Genomic DNA, 25,912 nt, shown 5'->3' with positions numbered 1-25,912 from the left:
ATCAGTATTCTCATCTCATTTGATCCTTACACCAATCTGATAAAGCAAGCGCCACTATCCCCCAGTTTACAATTAAGGAAACTTATAAGTATATATATTTATAAGTATATAAGTTGTACACACACACACACACACACACACACACACATAATATACAAGGGAGCATTTGAACTCAGGTCTTCCTGACTTCCAGTCCAGCACTCCATTCACTGTGCTATCTAGTTGTTCCAAACTGCATAGCAGCCAGACTTGGGATCAGATACTTGCTTTGTAACTCTGGACAAGTACTTAATCTCAGTTTCCTCATCTGTAAAATGGAAATGACTATCTCACTGAGTTATTATGAAGAAGAGAAAGCCCTTTACAAATCTAGAGTTTTATAAATACAAACTATTCTTAATAAAATGAAAAAAACAAATGACATAATGTTGAAACTAGGAAGGAAAAATATGCCATGACTCCACTGAGGGAACAATAATAGGGTTGTGGTATCGCCTTTGGTGACACATAATACTGAGCTTCCCACTGGAGCCATGTTTAATTTTGGGATAATCTTACTGAGAGGAACATTGGCTCCTTGAGACCATTTTCTCCAAATTGCAAAATACTGTGGTGCTCAGCCTGAAGCATCCTGTTAGAATTGAGTCTATGAAGGGAACAAAGAAACCCTTACTAAGTCATCTAGGACATCTACCTCCTGGCCTGATCTCTATTTTTAGAGGGCCTTCTTCACCTCTACCCTAACTAGAGAAATCCATTCATTTCCCACGAGCATCTCTGTTGATGCTGCCTGGAGCAGCAGGAAGTTCAGAGACAGTACAGAATATCAGGAGGACTGCCCCTTGGTGCCATGAGCACACTGCTAGTTCGGAAAGAGGAGGCATCCAAGCACCAGTCACGGGAGGCTTTTTTGGCCACTCAGTATGCAGGTACCACACCATGGCTCAGTTTCCTCACTGCAACAGACAGTTCTTGCCCTAAAAGGGCTCAAGACAGTTTTCTCCTCCCCTGGGGACCCCAGAGATGGCGTCAGCCTCTTATCAGTATGGATGTTAACAGTACTAGCTGGCCAGGAAGAAGAGCGCTACCACTAAGGTCTTGGACTCTGCGCACTCTGCACAAGTATAAAGAAAAAAACTGAAGGTCTAGACTCTCAATGCTCAGCTAAGCCAGGATGTTTTCCTGGTCAGATAGCTTGGAGATGCTCTACCAATCTCCATCAAATGGGAGCCAAGGTTATGCAGGGGTAAAACATGAGAGTCAAAGTCAGCTGCCAGACCTCCTATTGACTCACTGATAAATCACCTTGAACTGGAGGCTCAGCTTCCACACCTATAAAATGGGTATATAACAGCACTGACCGCAAAGGGTGGTTATAAGCACCACCCAAGAAAATGCCAGAAAAACACTTGGTAAATACATGATTTATTTCTGTTAGTCTTACCAGACACAGAACAGAAGCAAAAACCTAACTGAGCATCCATGAACTTTGTTTTGTTTATTGACATTATGATCAGTGTATTTCGGTAGAATTGAAGGAATGCATAGTATTTTACGCTGTGCATTTAAAAATATTATTGAGGAAAAGTCTATCCCTAGGTTTCCCTACATTCAGAAGAGTTAGAAGAGTCAGAAGTAAGGTTAAGAACACCCAGATTAGCTTGTATTGAGATGTTAGGGATACAAGTATGTTCAGATTGCATAACAGCAACTTTGCCTTTTTCTACCTCTATTACTGTTCTTTATCACCAGGTCTGGGCTTTGGGAGGAGTGATTAGACCAGAGGCTTCCCTGTGGACAGGGATTATTTTTTACCTCCTTTTATATTCTCAATTTAGCATATGTGGTAAATGTTTAACAAATGTTTTTCAATAATTGATTAATCAAATTGGGGAACAGAAGCAATGGAAAATGTGGAGGACATAATAACAACAAAAATTTATTTTCTTAAAAGTGTGTCATTTGGGGACTATGGCCCATATGTTTTGCTTGAATAGTCATATTTATAATAAGAATTTGGTTTTTCCTTTTATTTTCCCACTAGGAGTAAGAATGGAGAAATGAATGTACTTAAAAATATAAAATATAATGTTAAAAAAGTATGTGTTCAGATTCCAATTATGACCACTGATGGAGAAGATTTATAATTCTCTCCCACTGCCCTCTCCTCTGCCAGATAAGGAAGTCTACAGCTTCAGGATAAAGCCAACAGTAGGTCTGATTTTATCAGGTTTCTTCACTGCTGCTACAGTACATAGACCAATATCCCCCAGATGGCCATTGTGGCTTTGACAAAGTAAGGGGGAAAAATCAAAGTTCAGAGCAGTTGAACAACAGTTAATTCACTGATTCTTACAACTGGTAATAATATAAGGCCATAATCTGCTCTGAATCTTCAATGTTTCTTTAAAAAAAAATTAAGTACCTACTGTATGTGTACCAAGTACTATACTAGATGCTAGAATTAAAAAAGCAAAAATCAAATAGTCCCTGCCTTTAAAGAGTTTATATTCTATAGTCCAAATAAATAGCTATATGGAGCCCAGAGAAATATTGTTAGCATCAAAACACCTCAGAGTAATGGAAAAAACAATGATGGCCCTAGAGAAGACATGACAAAGCATGACTTCTTAATCAAGACTGAGAAGAGGGGGGCTTACTACAATAGACTAGATTGTCAGACTAGATTTTGGGATGGGGCAAGGAAGTGACTTCAAATACAGAAGATATCAATAAAATGAATTTTTTAAAAACCTACACCTCAAATTCAAGCTGCATGTTAATTACATGAAACCCTCAAATGATCTTGTTGTTATTCAGTCCTGTTTGACTCTTCTTGAGCCCCTTTGGGGGTTTTCTTGACAGAAATGCTGGTGTGTTTTGCCATTTCCTTCTCCAGGCATTTTACAGATGAGGAAACTGAGGCAAACAGGGTGAAGTGACTTGCCCAGGATCACACAACTAGTATGTGTCTGAAGCTGGATTTGAACTCAAGTTTTCCTGATTCCAGACCTGGAACTTTCTCTTCTGTGCTACCTAGATGCTCCTTGCTGATACTTAATAGAATAAAAAAGTTGGCCACCAGATGAGAGGGTTTTGTCTTTGTAAAAACAATTTTTTCAATATACTAAGACCTCAGATATCAGGAACATTGAGATAATAGTTGATTCTAATAATATTCTCTTTAAAATGTAATGTTTTCTGTTGAGGTTTTCTTGGAGTTCTCTGGGAGCAGCCTTCGTTTCAGTTCAGTAATCACCACATGAGTAGTGTTATCTCCTTTCCTGGGGCCCCGTTTAGCTTTCTTAGAGGCTTATCTCTCTCCTTGGTTCCGAAAGCTTGAGCTCCCGCCTGCCTTCTCTGGCTTCTAAATCTCCCCGACTTCCAAAGGCTTCAGCCTCCAGACACAACAAAGGTGGACAATGCAATGAATCTGTCTTCACTTCCAAGAGCCTCTAGGACGCTTGTCCTTTCTGGCCTTGAGAGCTTCTAGTTTATATGCCCCACACTGAGTACACACCAATTATTATGTCACTAGGACACCATTATTTGTTGTAGGATCAAATCGATGCTAAACTAGATTTAACCATTATCTCCTCAATTCCACTCAGTACCTTGTTTCAAGTTCTGGCCCATAACATCTCCTTGTAGGATCAGATCAATCATACTGAACCTTGCTAAATTAGATCATTATTGTCTCTATCAATTCCCCTGACTTAGTACCTTGTAAGAATCCTTTGTTTCAAGTTCAGAATTCTGGTCCACAACAGATTCTGACATTGGATGAAACAGTTTAAACTAGTTAGAACTGTGTGAAAAGCAAGAGTAAAAAGGCTGAAAGGAAACCTGAACATTGCTCCTCTAAGTATAGGAGTTTCATGTCTACAATTGGACACAGTCACTTTGGACTCATCAGAGACTTTCTGGCTTCAGTGTTGTTTGTTGGCCATTTCCCAGAGCAGTTAAGCTGCCAAGTGGAAACACCTTGCCTTCATAAGTTCTGTGCATCTGAGTCAGAATGAAGAGTGAGTGAGTCATTGTCAGGGTTTTTCTAGCTTGTTGCCCTCAAGTCCTGAACCAGGCCAGTAAGAGCTTCTCCTCAAGCCTAGAAACTGATCAACCCATTGGTCAGCATTCTCCTCCCAAGGATCTATGAAGTCTGCGCCAGATCTACCATCCTGAATCTCCTCTCCTGACCAATACTTCATCATTGCTAGAGTCTAAGTCCCACTCTGATGATTCAATGATCCAGGAGCAAGGATGCTGAACTTGACCCCCATAGGGCCAATATTAATCCCAGAAGATGATAGCCAAGAAAACTGAAGGTCATTCCCTTTCACCCCACTCACTAGTCCCCCACCAAAACAAAAACAAAACCTGTTGAGAATGCTCTGTGATCTCATTCAGAGCCTCCTGTTTGGCCCTAATTTAATGAATCAGTTATTTCACAACAGTAATTACAACTTGGGGCTTCCCACTGGACTTAAGAAAAAAATATCTTGTCATTTAGTCATTTACTTAAGTGGTTAGCTGTTTCCTTCCCTACTTCATTTTAAAGATGAGGAAACTGAAGCAACCCAGATTAAATGATTTGCCCAGGATCACATAGCTTATAAGTATTGAGAGTGTCTGAGGATAGACTTGTATTCAGATCTTCCTGACTCCAGGTTTGGTGCTCTATTCACTGTGCACCACTATGCCCATAGTAAGCATTAGCAGTGTGATTTGAATTCAGATCCTCTTCCACTTCCCAAATAACACCCCAAATGGGGGGAATAAGATCCCTGCAGAAGACCAAGTCCTTGGTAGCTGGGTGGGCCACAGGGAGGGCCATGGACAAATGAAGGCTTTTGTTGAATTACATGGAATTTAAGTGGACCTATGGTCCAGGGGCCTTGGTTGGATTTCCAAAGCTACTCCCTGAGGCAAGCAGAGGAAGAGTATTGATGGGATTATCTTGTCTTTAAGTGGGACCTGTTGTTGTCCTTACCCGGGCCAGAGTTGCCCATGTTGAATTCCTTATCCAATTCTTTGCATTAACAAAATGATCATAATGAGAAGTCTGTGTTAACTATTACAAGGAGGAAGATGCTCCAAAATGGGCTAAGTTCCACTAAGGAACCCTGTCTGCCACCTTCCCCCTTATAAATGACTAACTTATCTTTTGGAACTTAGCCTGCCAGTCAATGGCATCATTTAATCTTCCCTTCTTGATTTGGAGATGGTCTAAGCCTACTAATTCTTTTGAGACATCTTACCACAATGGCTCAAAACTCCAAAATATTTTGGGGTACGTCCCCATGCCCAAACATGTGGTAGCCCATATGGAGAGAGTCCTGGACCAAATGTATTTTGAGGTCTTCCCGTACCCTCATCACCCTCACATACCCCCAACTCCACTGTAGGTCCTGGCTGGTGCCTTCCCTTCATCTGTGGAGTACGCCAAAATTATTGGACGATCAGGTTCTGGTGTCACCTCTGAAAGAATTCAGACTCAAACTACAAGGACATTTATTGGGGTATTTACTTGGGGTAAGGGGTGACATACCCTGCATGTCTCCTCTTCATGGGAGGTATTAACTAGAGAAGGGGGAATAAAAAAGAGCAGGAGAATTGGGTAAAATAGAGAAATTGAGCGATCTTAGATATGTTTGAACAAATCATGGGGAAAATCCCTGGGATTACATGTATCTCAGATAAGCTATACACAGAAAAAAAGGCCTTTTGTTCTAGAGAGAAAGAGTCAGGATACAATAGCCAGATGCAAGGTAAAACGTCCTTTTGTAGAGGCAGCCTATTGGCACTGGGGAAACTTAAGTTTCCATTCTATCTACTCGATATACATCTTTTATCTTATAATTATTTGCCAGTTGATCCATTAGAATGTAAACTCCTTGTTAGCAGAGAGCAACTTCCCTTTATTTGTTTCACCAGCTCTTAGCACCATGACTGATATATAATAAGTGCTTAATAAATGCTTGTTATTCCACTGATTAACTCCAGTGTAGAGGACTGGACCACATCCTCCTCTACCTGATCTGATAATACACAGAATACAGACACACAACAACCTTTGATTAGGTACAGACTAGAAGCATATCCAACTTGATTCCAAACTGTAAATCCCAATGGATAAACATACCTCCATCAAGGTTGGTGACAACAAATCACAGTTTGAGAGGCAGCTGTGATCTAGTAGAAGAGCCCATACCAGAAACTAGAAGGTCTGGGTTCTAGTCCCAATCATAACTACCACAAATCTGCTGGGTGACCTTAGAGTGAATTTGGAACCTAAAGACCCAAGTTCAAGTCCCACATGTGACTTAGTTTCCTATGTGACCCTAAATAATCATTCAACTTCTCTAATTTCAAATGCTTCATCTGTAAAATGAAAGATTTGCACTAAAAGGTCTCTGAAATCCCTTCAAGATTTATAAATGTTTATTATTTTTTAAGATTTATAAATCTTTGATCCTTCAGATTTATGAATTCTTCTTTGGACCTCAGTTTCCTTTTCTGTAAAATAAGAATATTGGACTAAATGATTTTGAAGTCCCATCTAATACTAACATCCTCTGATCCTAAACATCAAGGACCTAAGAATTAGCAGAGATTTTCCCCCCTAACCTCTCACTTACCTATGTGAAACATCCTGTGATGGGGCTTGAAAAACAAAGCCCCAGACTCAGGATGTTTGGATACTAGGAGGCCCATTGTAATATTCTGGCAAGCTCTCTGGAGGTCCTCCAAATAGGCCTGGGTTTCAGCAGAATAATCCCCACAAGAATAATCAGAAATAAAGTTCAAAGTCTTCATTACCACTTTCCCAGTCTGTCTCCTTCACCTAGGGCTAGATTAGCTTTCAAGCGGACCTTCAGATAGGCTATGGTTTTAGTGGAGAAGTGAAGGCCCTTTGTCTTCCAGTCTGTCCTAGAGTTTCTCTTCAAGTCTGTTCTTGATCTATGTCTGAGTCTTCAACAGCCTCCAGTCCTCTGACTATATCAAAGCCTGTCTTCCCTCCCAGATCTCTTAGTTCTTATATACTATAAGTACATCATCATAGTTGTGAATCTTGCAGAATAAGTGTCAATCTTGTAGACCTATACTAAGTACTAAGTACATATCAACTAGAGAATCATTATCTCAATTCCACTGAGTTAACACCTTGTTGTAAGAGTACTCTTTCAAGTCCATTTACCCCTCTACAGCCCACATTTTATTATTTTTGATCTGGAATGTGAAAAAGATGCCAGAAACAGAATAAAAGCTAGGGAAAGAATGTCCTAGAATAAAATGTTGGCTTTTGGACATCTGACCAAGAAGGCTTCCCTTTTGCATCAATATGTAGCAAAGGTGAGAGTAGAATCTGAGCAACAACTAAGAGTAATTGTAGTCCAAGAAAACTGAAGGTCATTCCCTTTCACCCCACTCACTAGTCCCCCACCAAAACAAAAACAAAACCTGTTGAGAATGCTCTGTGATCTCATTCAGAGCCTCCTGTTTGGCCCTAATTTAATGAATCAGTTATTTCACAACAGTAATTACGACTTGGGGCTTCCCACTGGACTTAAGAAAAAAATATCTTGTCATTTAGTCATTTACTTAAGTGGTTAGCTGTTTCCTTCCCTACTTCATTTTAAAGATGAGGAAACTGAAGCAACCCAGATTAAATGATTTGCCCAGGATCACATAGCTTATAAGTATTGAGAGTGTCTGAGGATAGACTTGTATTCAGATCTTCCTGACTCCAGGTTTGGTGCTCTATTCACTGTGCACCACTATGCCCATAGTAAGCATTAGCAGTGTGATTTGAACTCAGATCCTCTTCCACTTCCCAAATAACACCCCAAATGGGGGGAATAAGATCCCTGCAGAAGACCAAGTCCTTGGTAGCTGGGTGGGCCACAGGGAGGGCCATGGACAAATGAAGGCTTTTGTTGAATTACATGGAATTTAAGTGAACCTATGTTCCAGGGGCCTTGGTTGGATTTCCAAAGCTACTCCCTGAGGCAAGCAGAGGAAGAGTATTGATGGGATTATCTTGTCTTTAAGTGGGACCTGTTGTCATCCTTACCCGGGCCAGAGTTGCCCATGTTGAATTCCTTATCCAATTCTTTGCATTAACAAAATGATCATAATGAGAAGTCTGTGTTAGCCCATTTTGGAGCATCTTCCTCCTTGTAATAGTTAAGTTCCACTAGGGAACCCTGTCTGCCACCTTCCCCCTTATAAATGACTAACTTATCTTTTGGAACTTAGCCTGCCAGTCAATGGCATCATTTAATCTTCCCTTCTTGATTTGGAGATGGTCTAAGCCTAGTAATTCTTTTGAGACATCTTACCACAAAACTCCAATATATTTTGGGGTACAACCCCATGCCCCAACATGTGGTAGCCCATATGGAGAGAGTCCTGGACCAAATGTATTTTGAGGTCTTCCCGTACCCTCATCACCCTCACATACCCCCAACTCCACTGTAGGTCCTGGCTGGTGCCTTCCCTTCATCTGTGGAGTACGCCAAAATTATTGGACAATCAGGTTCTGGTGTCACCTCTGAAAGAATTCAGACTCAAACTACAAGGACATTTATTGGGGTATTTACTTGGGGTAAGGGGTGACATACCCTGCATGTCTCCTCTTCATGGGAGGTATTAACTAGAGAAGGGGGAATAAAAAAGAGCAGGAGAATTGGGTAAAATAGAGAAATTGAGCGATCTCAGATATGTTTGAACAAATCATGGGGAAAATCCCTGTGATTACATATATCTCAGATAAGCTATACACAGAAAAAAAGGCCTTTTGTTCTAGAGAGAAAGAGTCAGGATACAATAGCCAGATGCAAGGTAAAACGTCCTTTTGTAGAGGCAGCCTATTGGCACTGGGGAAACTTAAGTTTCCATTCTATCTACTCGATATACATCTTTTATCTTATAGTTATTTGCCAGTTGATCCATTAGAATGTAAACTCCTTGTTAGCAGAGAGCAACTTCCCTTTGTTTGTTTCACCAGCTCTTAGCACCATGACTGATATATAATAAGTGCTTAATAAATGCTTGTTATTCCACTGATTAACTCCAGTGTAGAGGACTGGACCACATCCTCCTCTACCTGATCTGATAATACACAGAATACAGACACACAACAACCTTTGATTAGGTACAGACTAGAAGCATATCCAACTTGATTCCAAACTGTAAATCCCAATGGATAAACATACCTCCATCAAGGTTGGTGACAACAAATCACAGTTTGAGAGATAGCTGTGATCTAGTAGAAGAGCCCATACCAGAAACTAGAAGGTCTGGGTTCTAGTCCCAATCATAACTACCACAAATCTGCTGGGTGACCTTAGAGTGAATTTGGAACCTAAAGACCCAAGTTCAAGTCCCACATGTGACTTAGTTTCCTATGTGACCCTAAATAATCATTCAACTTCTCTAATTTCAAATGCTTCATCTGTAAAATGAAAGATTTGCACTAAAAGGTCTCTGAAATCCCTTCAAGATTTATAAATGTTTATTATTTTTTAAGATTTATAAATCTTTGATCCTTCAGATTTATGAATTCTTCTTTGGACCTCAGTTTCCTTTTCTGTAAAATAAGAATATTGGACTAAATGATTCTGAAGTCCCATCTAATACTAACATCCTCTGATCCTAAACATCAAGGACCTAAGAATTAGCAGAGAGATTTTCCCCCCTAACCTCTCACTTACCCATGTGAAACATCCTGTGATGGGGCTTGAAAAACAAAGCCCCAGACTCAGGATGTTTGGATACTAGGAGGCCCATTGCAATATTCTGGCAAGCTCTCTGGAGGTCCTCCAAATGGGCCTGGGTTTCAGCAGAATAATCCCCACAAGAATAATCAGAAATAAAGTTCAAAGTCTTCATTACCACTTTCCCAGTCTGTCTCCTTCACCTAGGGCTAGATTAGCTTTCAAGGGGACCTTTAGATAGGCTATGGTTTTAGTGGAGAAGTGAAGGCCCTTTGTCTTCCAGTCTGTCCTAGAGTTTCTCTTCAAGTCTGTTCTTGATCTATGTCTGAGTCTTCAACAGCCTCCAGTCCTCTGACTATATCAAAGCCTGTCTTCCCTCCCAGATCTCTTAGTTCTTATATACTATAAGTACATCATCATAGTTGTGAATCTTGCAGAATAAGTGTCAATCTTGTAGACCTATACTAAGTACTAAGTACATATCAACTAGAGAATCATTATCTCAATTCCACTGAGTTAACACCTTGTTGTAAGAGTACTCTTTCAAGTCCATTTACCCCTCTACAGCCCACATTTTATTATTTTTGATCTGGAATGTGAAAAAGATGCCAGAAACAGAATAAAAGCTAGGGAAAGAATGTCCTAGAATAAAATGTTGGCTTTTGGACATCTGACCAAGAAGGCTTCCCTTTTGCATCAATATGTAGCAAAGGTGAGAGTAGAATCTGTGTAACTATTAAGAGTGACTGTAGTCCAGGAAATGTATACACTCGTATACACAGAGCAACTTTGTAAGAATCTGTGTAACTATTAAGAGTAACTGTAGGCCGGGAAATGTATACACTCAAATACACAGAGCAACTTTGTAAGAATCTGTGTAACTATTAAGAGTAACTGTAGGCCGGGAAATGTATACACCCGTATACACAGAGCAACTTTGTAAGAATCTGTGTAACTATTAAGAGTAACTGTAGTCCAGGAAATGTATACACCCGTATACACAGAGCAACTTTGTAAGAATCTGTGTAACTCTTAAGAGTAACTGTAGTCCAGGAAATGTATACTCTCGTATACACAGAGCAACTTTGTGAGAATCTGTGTGACTATTAAGAGTAACTGTAGGCCGGGAAATGTATACTCTCGTATACACAGAGCAACTTTGTAAGAATCTGTGTAACTATTAAGAGTAACTGTAGGCCGGGAAATGTATACACTCAAATACACAGAGCAACTTTGTAAGAATCTGTGTGACTATTAAGAGTAACTGTAGGCCGGGAAATGTATACACTCAAATACACAGAGCAACTTTGTGAGAATCTGTGTAACTATTAAGAGTAACTGTAGGCCGGGAAATGTATACACTCGTATACACAGAGCAACTTTGTAAGAATCTGTGTAACTATTAAGAGTAACTGTAGGCCGGGAAATGTATACACTCAAATACACAGAGCAACTTTGTAAGAATCTGTGTAACTATTAAGAGTAACTGTAGGCCAGGAAATGTATACACCCGTATACACAGAGCAACTTTGTAAGAATCTGTGTAACTATTAAGAGTAACTGTAGTCCAGGAAATGTATACACCCGTATACACAGAGCAACTTTGTAAGAATCTGTGTAACTCTTAAGAGTAACTGTAGTCCAGGAAATGTATACTCTCGTATACACAGAGCAACTTTGTGAGAATCTGTGTGACTATTAAGAGTAACTGTAGGCCGGGAAATGTATACTCTCGTATACACAGAGCAACTTTGTAAGAATCTGTGTAACTATTAAGAGTAACTGTAGTCCAGGAAATGTATACACCCGTATACACAGAGCAACTTTGTAAGAATCTGTGTAACTATTAAGAGTAACTGTAGGCCGGGAAATGTATACACTCGTATACACAGAGCAACTTTGTGAGAATCTGTGTGACTATTAAGAGTAACTGTAGTCCAGGAAATGTATACACTCAAATACACAGAGCAACTTTGTGAGAATCTGTGTGACTATTAAGAGTAACTGTAGTCCAGGAAATGTATACACTCATATACACAGAGCAACTTTGTAAGAATCTGTGTAACTATTAAGAGTAACTGTAGGCCGGGAAATGTATACACTCGTATACACAGAGCAACTTTGTGAGAATCTGTGTGACTATTAAGAGTAACTGTAGTCCAGGAAATGTATACACTCAAATACACAGAGCAACTTTGTGAGAATCTGTGTGACTATTAAGAGTAACTGTAGGCCGGGAAATGTATACACTCAAATACACAGAGCAACTTTGTGAGAATCTGTGTGACTATTAAGAGTAACTGTAGGCCGGGAAATGTATACTCTCGTATACACAGAGCAATTTTGTAAGAATCTGTATAACTATTAAGAGTAACTGTAGTCCAGGAAATGTATACTCTCGTATACACAGAGCAACTTTGTAAGAATCTGTGTAACTCTTAAGAGTAACTGTTGGCCGGGAAATGTATACACTCGTATACACAGAGCAACTTTGTAAGAATCTGTGTAACTATTAAGAGTAACTGTAGGCCGGGAAATGTATGCACTCGTATACACAGAGCAACTTTGTAAGAATCTGTGTAACTATTAAGAGTAACTGTAGGCCGGGAAATGTATACACTCAAATACACAGAGCAACTTTGTAAGAATCTGTGTGACTATTAAGAGTAACTGTAAGCTGGAAAACATATACACTCAAATACACAGAGCAACTTTGTAAGAATCTGTGTAACTATTAAGAGTAACTGTAAGCTGGAAAACGTATACACTCAAATACACAGAGCAACTTTGTAAGAATCTGTGTAACTATTATGTGGGACAGGTCGGGTGCAAGAACCCCCTTCCCAATTAAAGCATTTATTTAATCCCTGCAGGGAGTGGTCCAGACACACCTGGGAGCCATCCCAACTCCCACCAAGTGCTCCTGGAACCTGGCCTGCTTCCAGCTTGTCCAAGATTTAAAAGCAAAAGACAAGGGCCTTCTCATTGGATAGACTAAAAGGATGTAACCATCCTTGACCAATGGTCACCAATGTTGGCTGCCTCCCACAGGTCACGTCACTTCCTGCAACTTCCTGTATCTCCATGTTCAAAGTTCATCCTTCCAGAGATCAAATGACCTCCCCAAGCTCTGAGTTCTGGTAACAGGGATCATGTGACTCAATACTGAAAAATACTTCATCCACTCAGTCCCATTCACTATTAAGAGTAACTATAGTTTGGGAAATATATGCAATCATATACCCAAAGAAACTTTATAAGAATCTCAGTACCTATGAACAGTAACTATAGTCCAGGAAATGTAAACACTCATATACACAGAGCACGTATGTAAGAATCTGAGTAACTATCAAGAGTAACTATACTCTGGGAAATATATATGATGTGGGGAAAGATTCCTTTCTAGATTCCCATCCTCTCCTAGTTAATAATGTAAATTGCCCTTTAACTCACAAATTCTGGTCCCTTTGAATTCCAATAGAAGATCTGGATCTGTCCCAGCCCTACCCGGATCTGAGCCAACTTTGGGGCCAAAAGCCCCTCGAGCTAAGTCTCCTATTATAAAAAGGCCAGGCTGGGAACCCCTCTTTGCAGAGATTCCAAACATGGTAGCCATGTGAGGACCCTCTGTCCCTTGGATCCTTTGTCCAGTGCCCTCCTTATCTTTATCTTCACCTAATAATAAACCTCAAACCTCTTTTATCAATCTAGCTCTCCGGAGCCAATAAATGCTTTTATTAGGAACTCACGCCGCTACTAGACCCCATTTACCGCCGTATCCTTGTGCCGAATCCAAGGGGGTTGCAGGAGAGCTTTGCTTGACTCCCTGTACCCCAAACCTGCCACTAGACTTTAACTAAAACCTAATTTCATTTAGGTACCCCAAATCTAGACCTCAACATTTGGTTCCCTGACAAAACGAACACCGGAAACTAGATAATTTGGCGGTCAAACTGGACCCCAGCCTTTTCGGGGCACTCAGAACCAATCTGGGTTTTGAGCTGTTCAGGCAGTAGTCTTCCGGGAAGAATCTGCATTCTTTCTTTGGTCTCACTCTATCTCTAAGGTAATGGGGAGAATATCTGTTCAGTCTCACCCTACTTCCATTTCAGGTGAAAAGGCTTCTATTTTTACGGATAGCAGGACCAGGCAATCCAGAACTCTGGACAAGGTAAAAGACTTTTTTTTCTTTCCTTATCTTGCAGTGGACACCTAAAGCCCTTGGGTCGGGCTTGGGTCGTTGTTGGGAGCTCTAAGCTCTGGCACAATTCTTTAGAAATTGCTGGGGATTGACAAAAGGCCTTCTTTTGTCGCCTCTCTGTCTCTAAGAGATACGAGGGAGGCTGCAAGGATTTGGAAAAATAAGTTTTTACCTGTCCACAATCTAGACACTCCCCTGCCTCTAAAATCTTTCCTGGAGCAGATGCTTTGCTTGAGGAAACTCCCTCTGTCCAAATCCTTTGGAGAGACAAAGGCCCTTCCTTTGCATCTCAATGCATTTCTAATCTTTTTTTTCTGTCACCAGATAGTCCTGCTCTCCAGCAGGAATTGTTGAGACATGAGAGGAAGTGTCTCTTTAGCATTCCCCCCCAGACCAGGGAGACACATGGCCCTTCTGGGGACCCCACCCCTCTTGGGGGTCCCAGGCCAGCGCTCTCTTTGATCTATTCTGGGGAGTACTGGATAAACGTAAGAGGAGCCGTGTTTGAGCCTTCTCCCACTCCACTGTTAAATGCAATGGAGTCTCTAATGGTCAGGCTGTAGCCACAAGGAGAAAGGTCACTGAATTGGGGTGAATTTAGAGAATGTCTCTGCCCGTGGCTGCTACTCCCTGGACAGGGGTAGGCGGTCTTCCCCTCAGGTTTTGCTCTCCCAGAAAGATCTGGGGGCTTAGATGAGCTCCCCGCTTTCAAGTTCCAGTGTGGAATCGCCAGAGGAGCCCTCGCCATTCAAGATGCACTGGGCTGGGTAAGATGGCATCTCTTCCTCCCCCACCCTCGTTCTGGCCTTTCCTCCCCCTTCTTCCATGGAGTGGGGAGTGTAGAACTCGAGGCCTGGTTCGGACCTCTCCCATGTGGCTTGGTAACCCGCCATTTAAATGCTCCTATCCTGTCCCCTTCTTGGGGTTACCTACAGTGGGAAGATTGGGGACTCAATCTTCTCAAATCTCCAGAAAGGTTTTCCCCAACTTTTAAAATAGAAATTTGCTAGTAATTTGGGCAAGTGAGCTGTGCCCCTCCCAGACCTTTACCTGGCTCTTACAGCCGCAGCTTCCAGCCCTCAGGAAGTGTGCTCGTCCCATACATTTTAAACGGGACTCGGTTTCCCTGATTTGGTCATCCTGCGTTAACTGTAGAAGCCTCAGAATTATGCTTTTGCATGCTCACAAGGTTGCCTACAAAAATGGGATTTTAAACTGCTCTCGGTTTTTTTCTTAGCCTCAGGGCACTATTTAAAACCTTTTCTTAGCTGCTTGTGGAGAGATAACCTAAGTAAACCAGGCTAGGTCTGTCTGTCTCACACCTTCCTACCTAACCCTACAGCTGGGAACTCTTTTGCTCCTAATTTTCTTAGTCCTAAGACTTTTTGCTCTTAGCACACTTGGTTCTATTCTTTTCTGGATTGGCGTTCTATGTCCCTGCCAACAAAGGGTTTTTTCCTGGGCTCCAACCCTGGCCAGGTTGCAGCTTCAAGAAAGACTTTTGGAATGATGGCTGGGGAATAAAATTTCAGGACACTCTGGTTTTAACCTGCTCCAGAGATCTGGGCTTCAATCTTTGGACTCTCAACTGCCCTTCAGCCTGGAGAACATGGGACAACCTACTGACTGGGACATACACCCCTTAGATGCCTTGCAGTCATCCCCAAACCCCACACCTCATGCCTCACCTCTTGGCATGAAACCCCAAATCTCTACGACCCTTGCCAGCTCGAAGCAGGAGATCGGTGCCCCTTTTCCCACATGCCTTTGGAGGTGACTGCTTGGGGGGGGGGGGGGAGGAAGAGGGGACCTCCGAACTTGGAAAATCCTGGAAAGAGAAAATTTTCAATTCTGTCTCAATAAGAGACTTTGCCCCATGTCTTTTTCCTTAAATGAATTTAAGTTCCAACTGCTTGAGGGGGGAATGATACAGGAAAGATTCCTTTCTAGATTCCCACCCTCTAGTTAATAATGTAAATTGCCCTTTAACTCACAAATCCTGGTCCCTTGGAATTCCAATAGAAGATCCGGACCTGTCCCAGCCCCACCCGGATCTGAGCCAACTTTGGGGCTACACCCGAAAGCCCCTCGAGCTAAGTCTCCTATTATAAAAAGGCCAAGCTGGGAACCCCTCTTTACAGAGATTCCAAACATGATAGCCATGTTGTTATGCCACAGTTTTCTTTAACTGTCCTGACTCAGTTTCCCTGTCTCAGTTTCCTTAACTGTTCTGTCTCTGACCCAGTAAAACTAAGGATTATTCGCTCTGGGGTTATGAATTAGCAAGATAAAAGAGTAGATCTCCTGACTCTTTTAGGGATTTACAATATTCCTTTAGAATATTCCAAGATCAACCCATGATATCTTTACTTCTTTGTCTCTGGAATTTTTAGGTTTTATGGCTTCCCCTCCCTGATAAAAAAACTTTCCCTCCCTTTCTCTTCTTTGTCTCCAAAAAGGTATTTAAGAAGTTGGGGTTCTTCCATTCATTGCTGGAGTATGGCATCTGGCAGCTGTATGCTGGACGCTGGATTCTTTGGGTCCTCCAGCCCTGGGACCAATATGGATTCCTTGGTCCCAGTATACTTATCTCTGTCTGACTGGATAATCTGAGACGAGAGTCCTATCCAGTCAATCTTACTCTCCTATTAATAAAATATTAAAAACTCTCTAATCTCTCTCCTGCCTCAGTTTCTCCGGCATTACAATGTGAGGACCCTTTGTCCAGTGCCTTCCTTATCTCTATCTTCACCTAATAATAAACCGCCTTCCTTATCTCTATCTTCACCTAATAATAAACCTCAAACCTCTTTTTATCAATCTAGCTCTCCGGGCCCATAAATGCTTTTATTGGGAACTCACCCCGCTACTAGACCCCATTTACCACTGTATCCTTGCGCCGAATCCAAGGGGGTTGCAGGGGAGCTTTGCTTGACTCCCTGTACCCCAAACCTGCCACTAGACTTTAAAACCTAATTTCATTTAGGTACCCCAAATCTAGACCTCAACATATACACTCATAAGAATCTGAATAACTAATATACACACTGGTATACAGCAGAGCCATGTTGGGGAGGGGCACCATGGAGATAGGCTGCTTCATATTCTGTCAGTTGTTTCATTGATCAGTTTTGTTTAAATTTTCTTTGTTGCAAAGAGGAGTTCAATGGGATTGGGGTGTTCAAATACGGTCTCAGATACTATCTGTGTGAACCTGGGCAAGTTATCTCTCGATCTCAGTTTCCTCATCTGTAAAATGTAGAAGTTGAATAAGATTTTATGACCTTATCTTTTTCATCTTGCGTGATTTGTGTGCTTTATCCTGAGAGACAATAATAAAACAGAAAAGAAAGAAAGGGGAAAAAAAACATTGTAAAGCTTCATTTATTCCTTAGAAAAAGATACTATGGCTACTCCTTAAGCTGGCTGGCATTAATGTTTACCTGATGCTACAGCATTACAAGGGCAGCTAGAATCAAAAAGATCTGGCCTTAGATGCATGCTAGCTGTGTGACCTTGGTCAAATCACTTCACCCTGTTTGCCTCAGTTTTCTCACATGTAAAATTAGCTAGAGATAGAAATGGTAAAGCCACTAGTATCTTTGCCAAGAAACCCACCAAGAGTCTGAAATGACAGAGCAACAACCTAATGTGTACATATCATGTTATTTGATAGGTTTAGTTCTTCTGCCTACCTTCCTTCAGGAAGAAGCCCAATGACATCACAAGGATAATGACTTGCATGTGACTAGTATTTAAGTGAGGCAAGGCTGTGCAAGGTCATCAAACCACACTCTCTCCTCCAGACTCAAGGCAGTCAGTCCAGTGCTACAACAAAAGACTAGATGGCCTGGGATGCGGTAGATCTATCCAAATTAAGGCGTTTCCCAGGTCACCAAAAACTAGGCAAGAACTGAGACAAAACATGGCCTAGTTTACCATCATAAAATTATCCTTCCTGAAGGGAAAGATTTTGGGGGCTTTCTGGCCAGAACAAAAACAATTGCTTTTTCCATTCATTTTAAGCCACCAAAATTTAAACAAAAAGGCTTAGAATCTTGGGCTGAGGGGTATTTATTGGTCATTCAAGGAAAGCCAAAGTGATTTGGGCTTAAAAGCATAGTTAATTAGCTCTATTTGAAATATAATAAACTTTTTAAAAGACTATTTTTCTTTATTTTTTAAGAAATCATGAATGAAATATGCACAGAAGGGAAATCTGGAATTTAAAATTTTTACAAAAATGAATTTTGAAAACATTCCAATATAACTTTAAAAATAATATTATGCAAAATAAAAGTAGAAATTTAAAAATAAATAGCCAAAAAGAAAAGTAAGAAGTCCTGGATTCAAGTCTTCCTGATAATATTTACTAGATAATAATTACTAGTACTAAGGTACTATTTAAGTACCTTAAATTGCTCAGTCTTTGTGGATAGATGAGACCTCAGAGACCCTCTATCTAATGATTTTCCAATTGAGGAAACTGAAATTTAAGGGATTAAGTTATTTTTTTGAGGATCTAGCAATGGTCAATGATAAAATCAGGGTGGAGATGCGGGAGCTTTGACTCCCCAGTTGAGGAACAAGGATGTCCGTTATGCTGCACAAGTGGAGGGTCCCATATTTTATTTATCTATAACTTTCTCAGTGCCTTGGACAAAGCAAGCTTATTTATTAAATGGGGGGGGGGGGGGCATGGAGGTTGGAGCAGAAAACTTCTAAGGTCCCTTCTAGCTCCTGATCTAGGACCCTATGAAGTCAAGGGTCTCGCACCCTTGATTCAGCAGATTCAGCACCTAGTCACTGTCCACCATATATCTGAGTGTCACTGAGACCTGTAGGAGACCTTACCTTAAAAAGGCCAAGATCTCCCATTTCTCCAAAGCCATCTCCAGGCATCCTGATCTATATCTGGCCACTAGAACCAGATGATTCTGGAGGAGAAAGTGAAGCAGGTGACCTGGCACAATCTTCTCTCACTTAAATCTAGTTCACTTGCATGTCAAACCACAACAGCCTCAAAACACAGGCCCTGAGGTCCCAGAAAAAAGTCAGGTCTCTTTCTCTCTTACTAGCCCCCTCAATGTTCAACTTCTTTTTCTTTTTGCTAAGATGCACCAAATCCCTCTGGCTACTTTCTCTTCAACAGGCCCCAGTAAAGCCAGAAGTGAATTGTATTTTCCTGTAGTCTTAAAAGCACACTGAAAATATTCCATCAATGACAAGTTTGGAACCCCAGGTGAAACTAAAAATTCTGAACCTGAGTCCAAGATGGGGTAACAACAATCATGATAGCTGATAGTTATATAATGCTTACTATGTACCAAGCACTGTGTTAAGTGCCTTCTAATTCTTATCTCATTTGCTACTTGCCACAATCATAAAAGGTAGGTGCTACCATGATCCCCATTTTACACATAAGCAAACTAAGGCACAGAGGTTGCCCAGAGGCTCGGCCAGGGTCACACAGCCAGCAGACACCAGTCTGAGGCTGGATTTGAACTCAGATCTTCCTAGGTCCAGACCCAGTATTTTAGCTAACTTCTGTCAACTAGCTGAGGCCAGTCAGCTGGCTCAAATACTCTTGGGGAATCCTCTGATCTTAGGGACTGAAAGACATAACCAGTGGAATGAAGCTCTCAAGGAATGCTAGTAACAGAAAGGGCTTATTATTACAGAAAGAAAGGGAGAGAACCACTTTTCAGGGTGGTTTTACGGGGTCTGTGTCCCAAAGCGATCATAAGGAGGGAAAGGGACCCACATGTGCAAAAATATTTGTGGCAGCCCTTTTTGTGATGGCAAATAATTGGAAAATGAGTAGATGCCCATCAGCTGGGGAATGACTGAATAAATTATGATATATGAATGTTATGGAATATTATTTTTTTTTTTTTTTCTTAGATAGTATTTTATTTAATATCTCTACATCAGTGTTCATTAGGAATGTTGTTCCACAGTTTTCTTTTTTTCTTTTTAATTTTATAATAACTTTTTATTGACAGAACCCAAGCCAGGGTAATTTTTTTTAAAACATTATTCCCTTGCACTCACTTCTGTTCCGATTTTTCCCCTCCCTCCCTCCACTCCCTCCCCTAGATGGCAAGCAGTCCTATATATGTTAAATATGTTGCAGTATATCCTAGATACAATATATGTGTATAGAACTGAACAGTTCTCTTATTGCACAGGGAGAATTGGATTCAGAAGGTAAAAATAACCCAGGAAGAAAAACAAAAATGCAAATAGTTCACATTCCTTTCCCAGTGTTCTTTCTTTGGGTGTAGCTGCTTCTGTCCATCATTTATCAATTGAAACTCAGTTAGGTCTCTTTGTCAAAGAAATCCACTTCCATCAGAATACATCCTCATACAGTATCGTTGTTGAAGTATATAATGATCTCCTGGTTCTGCTCATTTCACTCAGCATCAGTTCATGTAAGTCTCTCCAAGCCTCTCTGTATTCATCCTGCTGGTCATTTCTTACAGAACAATAATGGAATATTATTTTTCTATAAGAAATGATCAGCAGGATGATTTCAGAGAGGCCTGGAGAGACTTATGGGAACTGATGCTGAGTGAAATGAGCAGAACCAGGAGATCATTGTACATGGCAACAACAAGATTATGTGTTGATCAACTCTGATGGATTTGGCTCTTTCCAACAATGAGTTGATTTAAGGCAATTCCAATAGACTTGGGATAGAGAGAGCCATGTACATCCAGAGAGAGAGCTATGGGGACAGAGTATGGCTCAAAGCACCTTTTTTTGGTGGTTTGTTTACTTATTTTTCCTTCTAATATGATTTTTCTCATGTAGCATGGCAAATACAGAAATATGTTTAGAAGAATTGCACATGTTTAACTTATATGAGATTGCTTACTGTCCAGGAGGCGGGGCAGAGGAAGGAGGGAGGAAAATTTGGAACACAAGGTTTGCAAAGGTGAAAAGGTGAAAACTATCTTTGCATGTATTTGGAAAAAAAATACTGTAAAAAAAATCTAAGTTCCTTATGGGCAGAGATTGTTTCCTTTTTCTCTTGGGAGCCCCAGCGCCTAGCACATAGTAAGCACTTTAAAAATGCTTTCTGCTGGAGGATACACTGAAAGATAGAATGTCAAAGTTGATACAGACCCCAGCTTCTTAAATTGTGGTTCATGACCCCATAGGTCTCATAACTGAATGTGAGGAGGTTATACATACCTATATACCCAAGATCACATGCAAATTTCTTAGACAAAAACGGTCATGAATGAAAAAGTTTAAGAAGCCCTGGGGTAGATGACCTCTACATTCTCTTCCAGCTTAAATTCATGATCCTACACTGAATCGTGATGAGAAAACCGATTCAGAGGGACAGTAACTTGTCCACAGTCACCCAACTAAGGGCACAGTCAAGAATGGGATTCACTTCTCTGATTCCCAGTTCATTATCTCCATTCAGCTAGTAAAGCAGCAAGTAGAATTAAGATTTTGGATCATTTTAACCAGATTTAACCAGATTTAACAGATTTAAGATTTAAGCCTTGAATCTAGGGCCAGTCCTAAAGGTTCCAATAGTGGTGAGCGAGAAGGATAAAAAGACTGAGTAGACAGGCAGAGGTTTCTCTGTCAATGAATGCAGGCAATCAGAGGTCCCTTTTAACCATCAGACCCACCTTTTGGCCGTCTCCACGGACTTCTGCTCAGCCAGCTCCTTCTCCAGCTCTCTCTCTTTGGCCTCCTTCTGCCCAATGGGGCAGTCCTCAGGCACGGTAAACAGTGATAAGGCATCTTTGCTGTCTTCCTCTCGGAGCACCTTGGCAAACACCTTCTCGGCCAGCAATCGGACCTGCTCATCCACCTCCGAAATGTTCAGCTTGGGGAACTGTCGAGGCATCTCAGCTAACAAAAAAGAACAAGAAATTGGTCTTCATTAAATGAAGAGTGCCACTGGTTATTGGCAAGGAGATGCAAGCAAGCTTTTGACCCTCTCCAATCTTGTGTAAGTCCAGCAGGGGGACCTAGGCTGGAAGCTTGCTCCCCTAAAACAACTAGAGCTCTGAAGCCCAGAAATCAATCCTGGGAATAGATTACTATGACATATGTGGCTTGGTTACACTTCTCCCATGGCGATATTTGAACCAAATCCCCTTGCATTTTATCTAATCCTTTATTAAATGGTCCCAAACAACAGAAATACAAACTCTGGGAGTGGAAATGGATGGAGGAAAGCCAGAGACATTTGTTTGTTTGACATTTTTTCCTGCAAAAGGAAAATGGTGGCTCCCTGGAATTGGCTGGCCAACCCCCTTTTCCCTTAGGTTAGGTTATTGCCACATTTTAAATACCTACATATCTCCCCAATTTATATCTTTAGCCTGGACACCTCTCCATCTACCTGAAGTGTTAGACTAGGGGTGGGGAACCAATTTTCTGCCAAGAGCCATTTGGATGTTTATAACATTTGCGGGTCACACAAGATTATCAATGTATAGAACTCAAGCAGTGGGAGATTGTTGCATCTAGCCCTCAGCTCATCGTTGCTTAGCAAATGATCCTGCAGGTTCATTCCCCACCTCTGTTTTAGACACACATATTAGGCTGACTACAAATCATCTCTGCCTGAATTTCACTTCATTTTCATGTAAGCAAGGGTGCTATGCTAGAATAAAAAAGACAAACCCTAAATAGTCTCCACCGTTAATAAGAAGCATACATTCTATTAGGGAGAACAACGTGTAAATATACACATAAGAAGTTTATATGTTTATATATAGACTTGGCTAGAAAATGGACCAGGAAACTAAGTGGTGCAGTGGATAGAGTGTCAGATCCAGAGTCAGGAAGCCTCGTCCTCCTGAGTTCAAATCTGGTCTCAGACATTAACTGTAACTTTACAGATGTCATTTTACTCTGTTTGCCTCATCTAATAAATAATCTGGAAAGGGAATGGAAAACCCCAGTATCTTTGCTAAGAAAACTTCAAAAGGGGTCACAAAGAGTCGGACACAACTGAACAGTAACTGGACCTGTGATTTTATTGGCAAAGGGAACTCCCAGGTATGAAAATTCCCTGCACTGGTACAGACAGGCATCTTCTCCAAAGCGTATAGTTTTAGTTTCCTCAGGCTTTGTAAGGAAGGGTATCTTGCAGAGGTGGGACTTGAACCCAGGCCATCAAGGCTCTGAAGCTAGCTCCATCCACTACACTGAGGTGTCATCAGCATGTGTACATATACATGCACTCAGATGCTAACTTACACAGGTGCCCTTCTAAATGTCAGCTTTTATTATGTGCTGAATCATATGCTAATTTGTGTTCTATTGATCACAATTGACCCCTGTGGTTATTCAGAAAAACTTCTGGGTTTTCTGGCCTTCTCATCATAAGCTGCCTGTTGCCCTATTTGAAAATCTCTCCCTCTCCATGTAGCAAGGTGATGTCACAAAAAACAGACCAGAGAGGCAGGAAGAACTGAGTTCAAATTCTTGCTCAGACATTTATGAGGTGTGTGAATCTGGGTAAAGCATGTAACCTCTCTCAACCTTAGTTTTCCTATTTGTAAATTAGGGATAAGAACAGCATCTTCTTGATAGGGTTGTTGAGAGGGTCAAAGGAGATAATATATGTAAAGCACTTTGCAAACCTTAAAATGCATATAAATGCTAGTTAGTATTACTTTTATTGTTTTTTTGCTATTGTTATTGTCCTGTCCCTTTCCTAGAACTGCTCCATATCTTCCTAACTTGCTATGACATAGAAGCAGAAAACCAATCAGATCCCAGGATCACAGCTCTGGAAATGGAAGGGAGCCCAGAACCCAACTGCTCCAATTCCTTCACTTTATAGATGAGGAAGTTGAGGTCCATAGTGATGAAGTGACACATCCAAGGTCACACAAGTAAATGTCAGAGGGAGGATTTGAATCAAGTCCTCTGAATCCAGAGCCAGGGCTCTTTCCCATCATACCATACTTCCTCTACGGTTGCCTTGACAATGAAATGAGATGATGATGGAGTGAGTATCAGATGGAGCAGAATAAGACTTTTTCACCCCTGCCTTTTGGTGCTCTGCTTTCTGAGAGAGGGATCCTGTTTCATGGGACTGACCCAGGTGTGCTCACAGCAAACTGACACAAGTTAGATGTCAGGTTCAGAGGGCACCACTGGCTGGATTCCATATTCAGATATAATTTGCATAGACTTTAATATATCTTTTTGCCTCCCTTAAAAGCATGTAAGATCCTTGAGGGCTGCAATTGTTTCATTTTGTCTTTATATATAAAATCTCTGTGACTAACTGAGATCCTGTCATATAACAGGCACTGACTAAGTTAATTGTGTTAATTGACTGATCCATTCCCTTCCCCCTTCTGCCATGATCTCAAGGTCATCTCACCTAAGCCCCAAATTCCCCTCAAGAAAGAATCCAGCCCTTCTAGATATTCAACAGTGTCCATGTTCCCTCATTCCTGCCCCTCCAACTTTTACCAGTGCCTTAAAGTAAGGCCCTTCCCTTGTGGAAGGTCAAATCATTCATAAGAAACATAGGAAACCTTTTGCTTTTAGCATCACTGGCTGGTTTTGCTTCTTCTGGGAAATCTTCTAACCCCCCTAAAGCAATTCCCTGAACTATGACACTCCTCTTCCTGTGGGGCACACATTAGACTTATTTAGCTATGTGTGCCCCCCCCAGCACAAAACACCGTATACAGTAAGTATGCAATGATAAACATAAATGTTTCTTAAACTGAAAACCCAAAGATGTCATCAATCAAAATTCTAATCTGGAAGAAACCTTAGAGATTGTCTAGTCCAAGAGTCCTTGGACACACTGAGGGTCTAAAGGCCCCTTCTCTGAATACGCTGGTTGCTCACATTTATAACTAAAAGAAATACTGGGGAAAACTTTCAAGAACAATCTCTCAGAGATGATGTGATTGTGTTGAAATACTGCTATGATCTAAGAAATGATGGACTGGTTAATTTAGAAAAACCAGGGAAAGACTTGGACTTATGAAGGAAAATGCTATCCACCTTCATAGAGACAGTGGAAATGTGCACAGTACAGTCTCATTGTCTGTGTGTATACACAAGTACATTTATAGAGCTCTATGAATATGTGTGTATACAGAGAGATTGACATATATCCATCTGCATTTAATTGTAGCCTTGGAGGGGAGGGGATAAGGTAAAAACTGACAGCAGAGAACAAAAGAAAATCTACAAAGAACAAAGAAAGGCTGGGAAGCTTTGAAAATAATATACAGTATTTATTACATAGACTTTCTTGAAATGGAAATTTATTGTTTTATATTGAATCTTCTCATAATCTGTTGTATACATTGAAATAGTCTTTTTTTTTTTTTTTCCTTTTCTCATATTGTACTTAAGTTTAAAATGAGTACACTTATGCTTTCTGCTGGAGGATACACTGAAAGATAGAATGTCAAAGTTAATACAGACCCAGCTTCTTAAACTGTGGTTCATGACCCCATATGGGTCTATCCATACACCCCTCGGGGTTCCCAGAACCCAAGTAAGAGTCCTTAATATAGTCCAATTCTTTCATCTGACCAGTGAGGAAAGAGCAACTAAGAGATGAAATCTCTTGCTAAATGGATTTCGATTTCCCCAGACACAAAGATTTGAAGATCCTGTGATATTTCCCAGATGCAAAACCTTCCTGATTACTCCTATTCCCCTGTTGCAAATCCAGGTAATTTTCCACTGTCATCACAGCACCACTGCTGAGACAGTGTTAAATTAACAGAATGGGAAGGAAGAGGGGAGATTCAGAACTGAGCTAGTTACTAGGAAACCTGAATTCTAGTTTCAGCACCTTGGCGCACTTGCTGTGTGACCTTCACCAAGTGGCTTTGCTTCCCCAGGCCTCAGTTTCCCACACCATTAAATTTGATTTGAATTAGACAATCTCCCAAGCCCTGACATTCTGTGATGCCCTAAAAACCCAAGTATCAGAAGTGAGTTAATGATGCACCATGATCAT

General features: G+C 41.0%; 1 protein-coding gene across 2 annotated transcripts in view; it reads right to left on the bottom strand.

Moving 5' to 3' along the window:
- Positions 1–25,912, bottom strand: part of AMPD3 (adenosine monophosphate deaminase 3) — an 82,053-nt gene that overhangs the window by 35,567 nt on the left and 20,574 nt on the right. For both annotated transcript variants that reach the window (XM_051964790.1, XM_051964789.1), the window contains exon 2: positions 21,579–21,804. In XM_051964790.1, the coding sequence (XP_051820750.1) occupies positions 21,579–21,799 (221 nt within the window). In that variant the 5' untranslated portion in view covers positions 21,800–21,804. The remainder of the gene's footprint in view (positions 1–21,578; positions 21,805–25,912) is intronic.

This window comes from Antechinus flavipes, chromosome 6, assembly GCF_016432865.1.
Source record: "Antechinus flavipes isolate AdamAnt ecotype Samford, QLD, Australia chromosome 6, AdamAnt_v2, whole genome shotgun sequence".
In the NCBI taxonomy this organism is placed as follows: Eukaryota; Metazoa; Chordata; class Mammalia; order Dasyuromorphia; family Dasyuridae; genus Antechinus; species Antechinus flavipes.
This window is presented reverse-complemented; position numbering and strand designations above follow the sequence as displayed.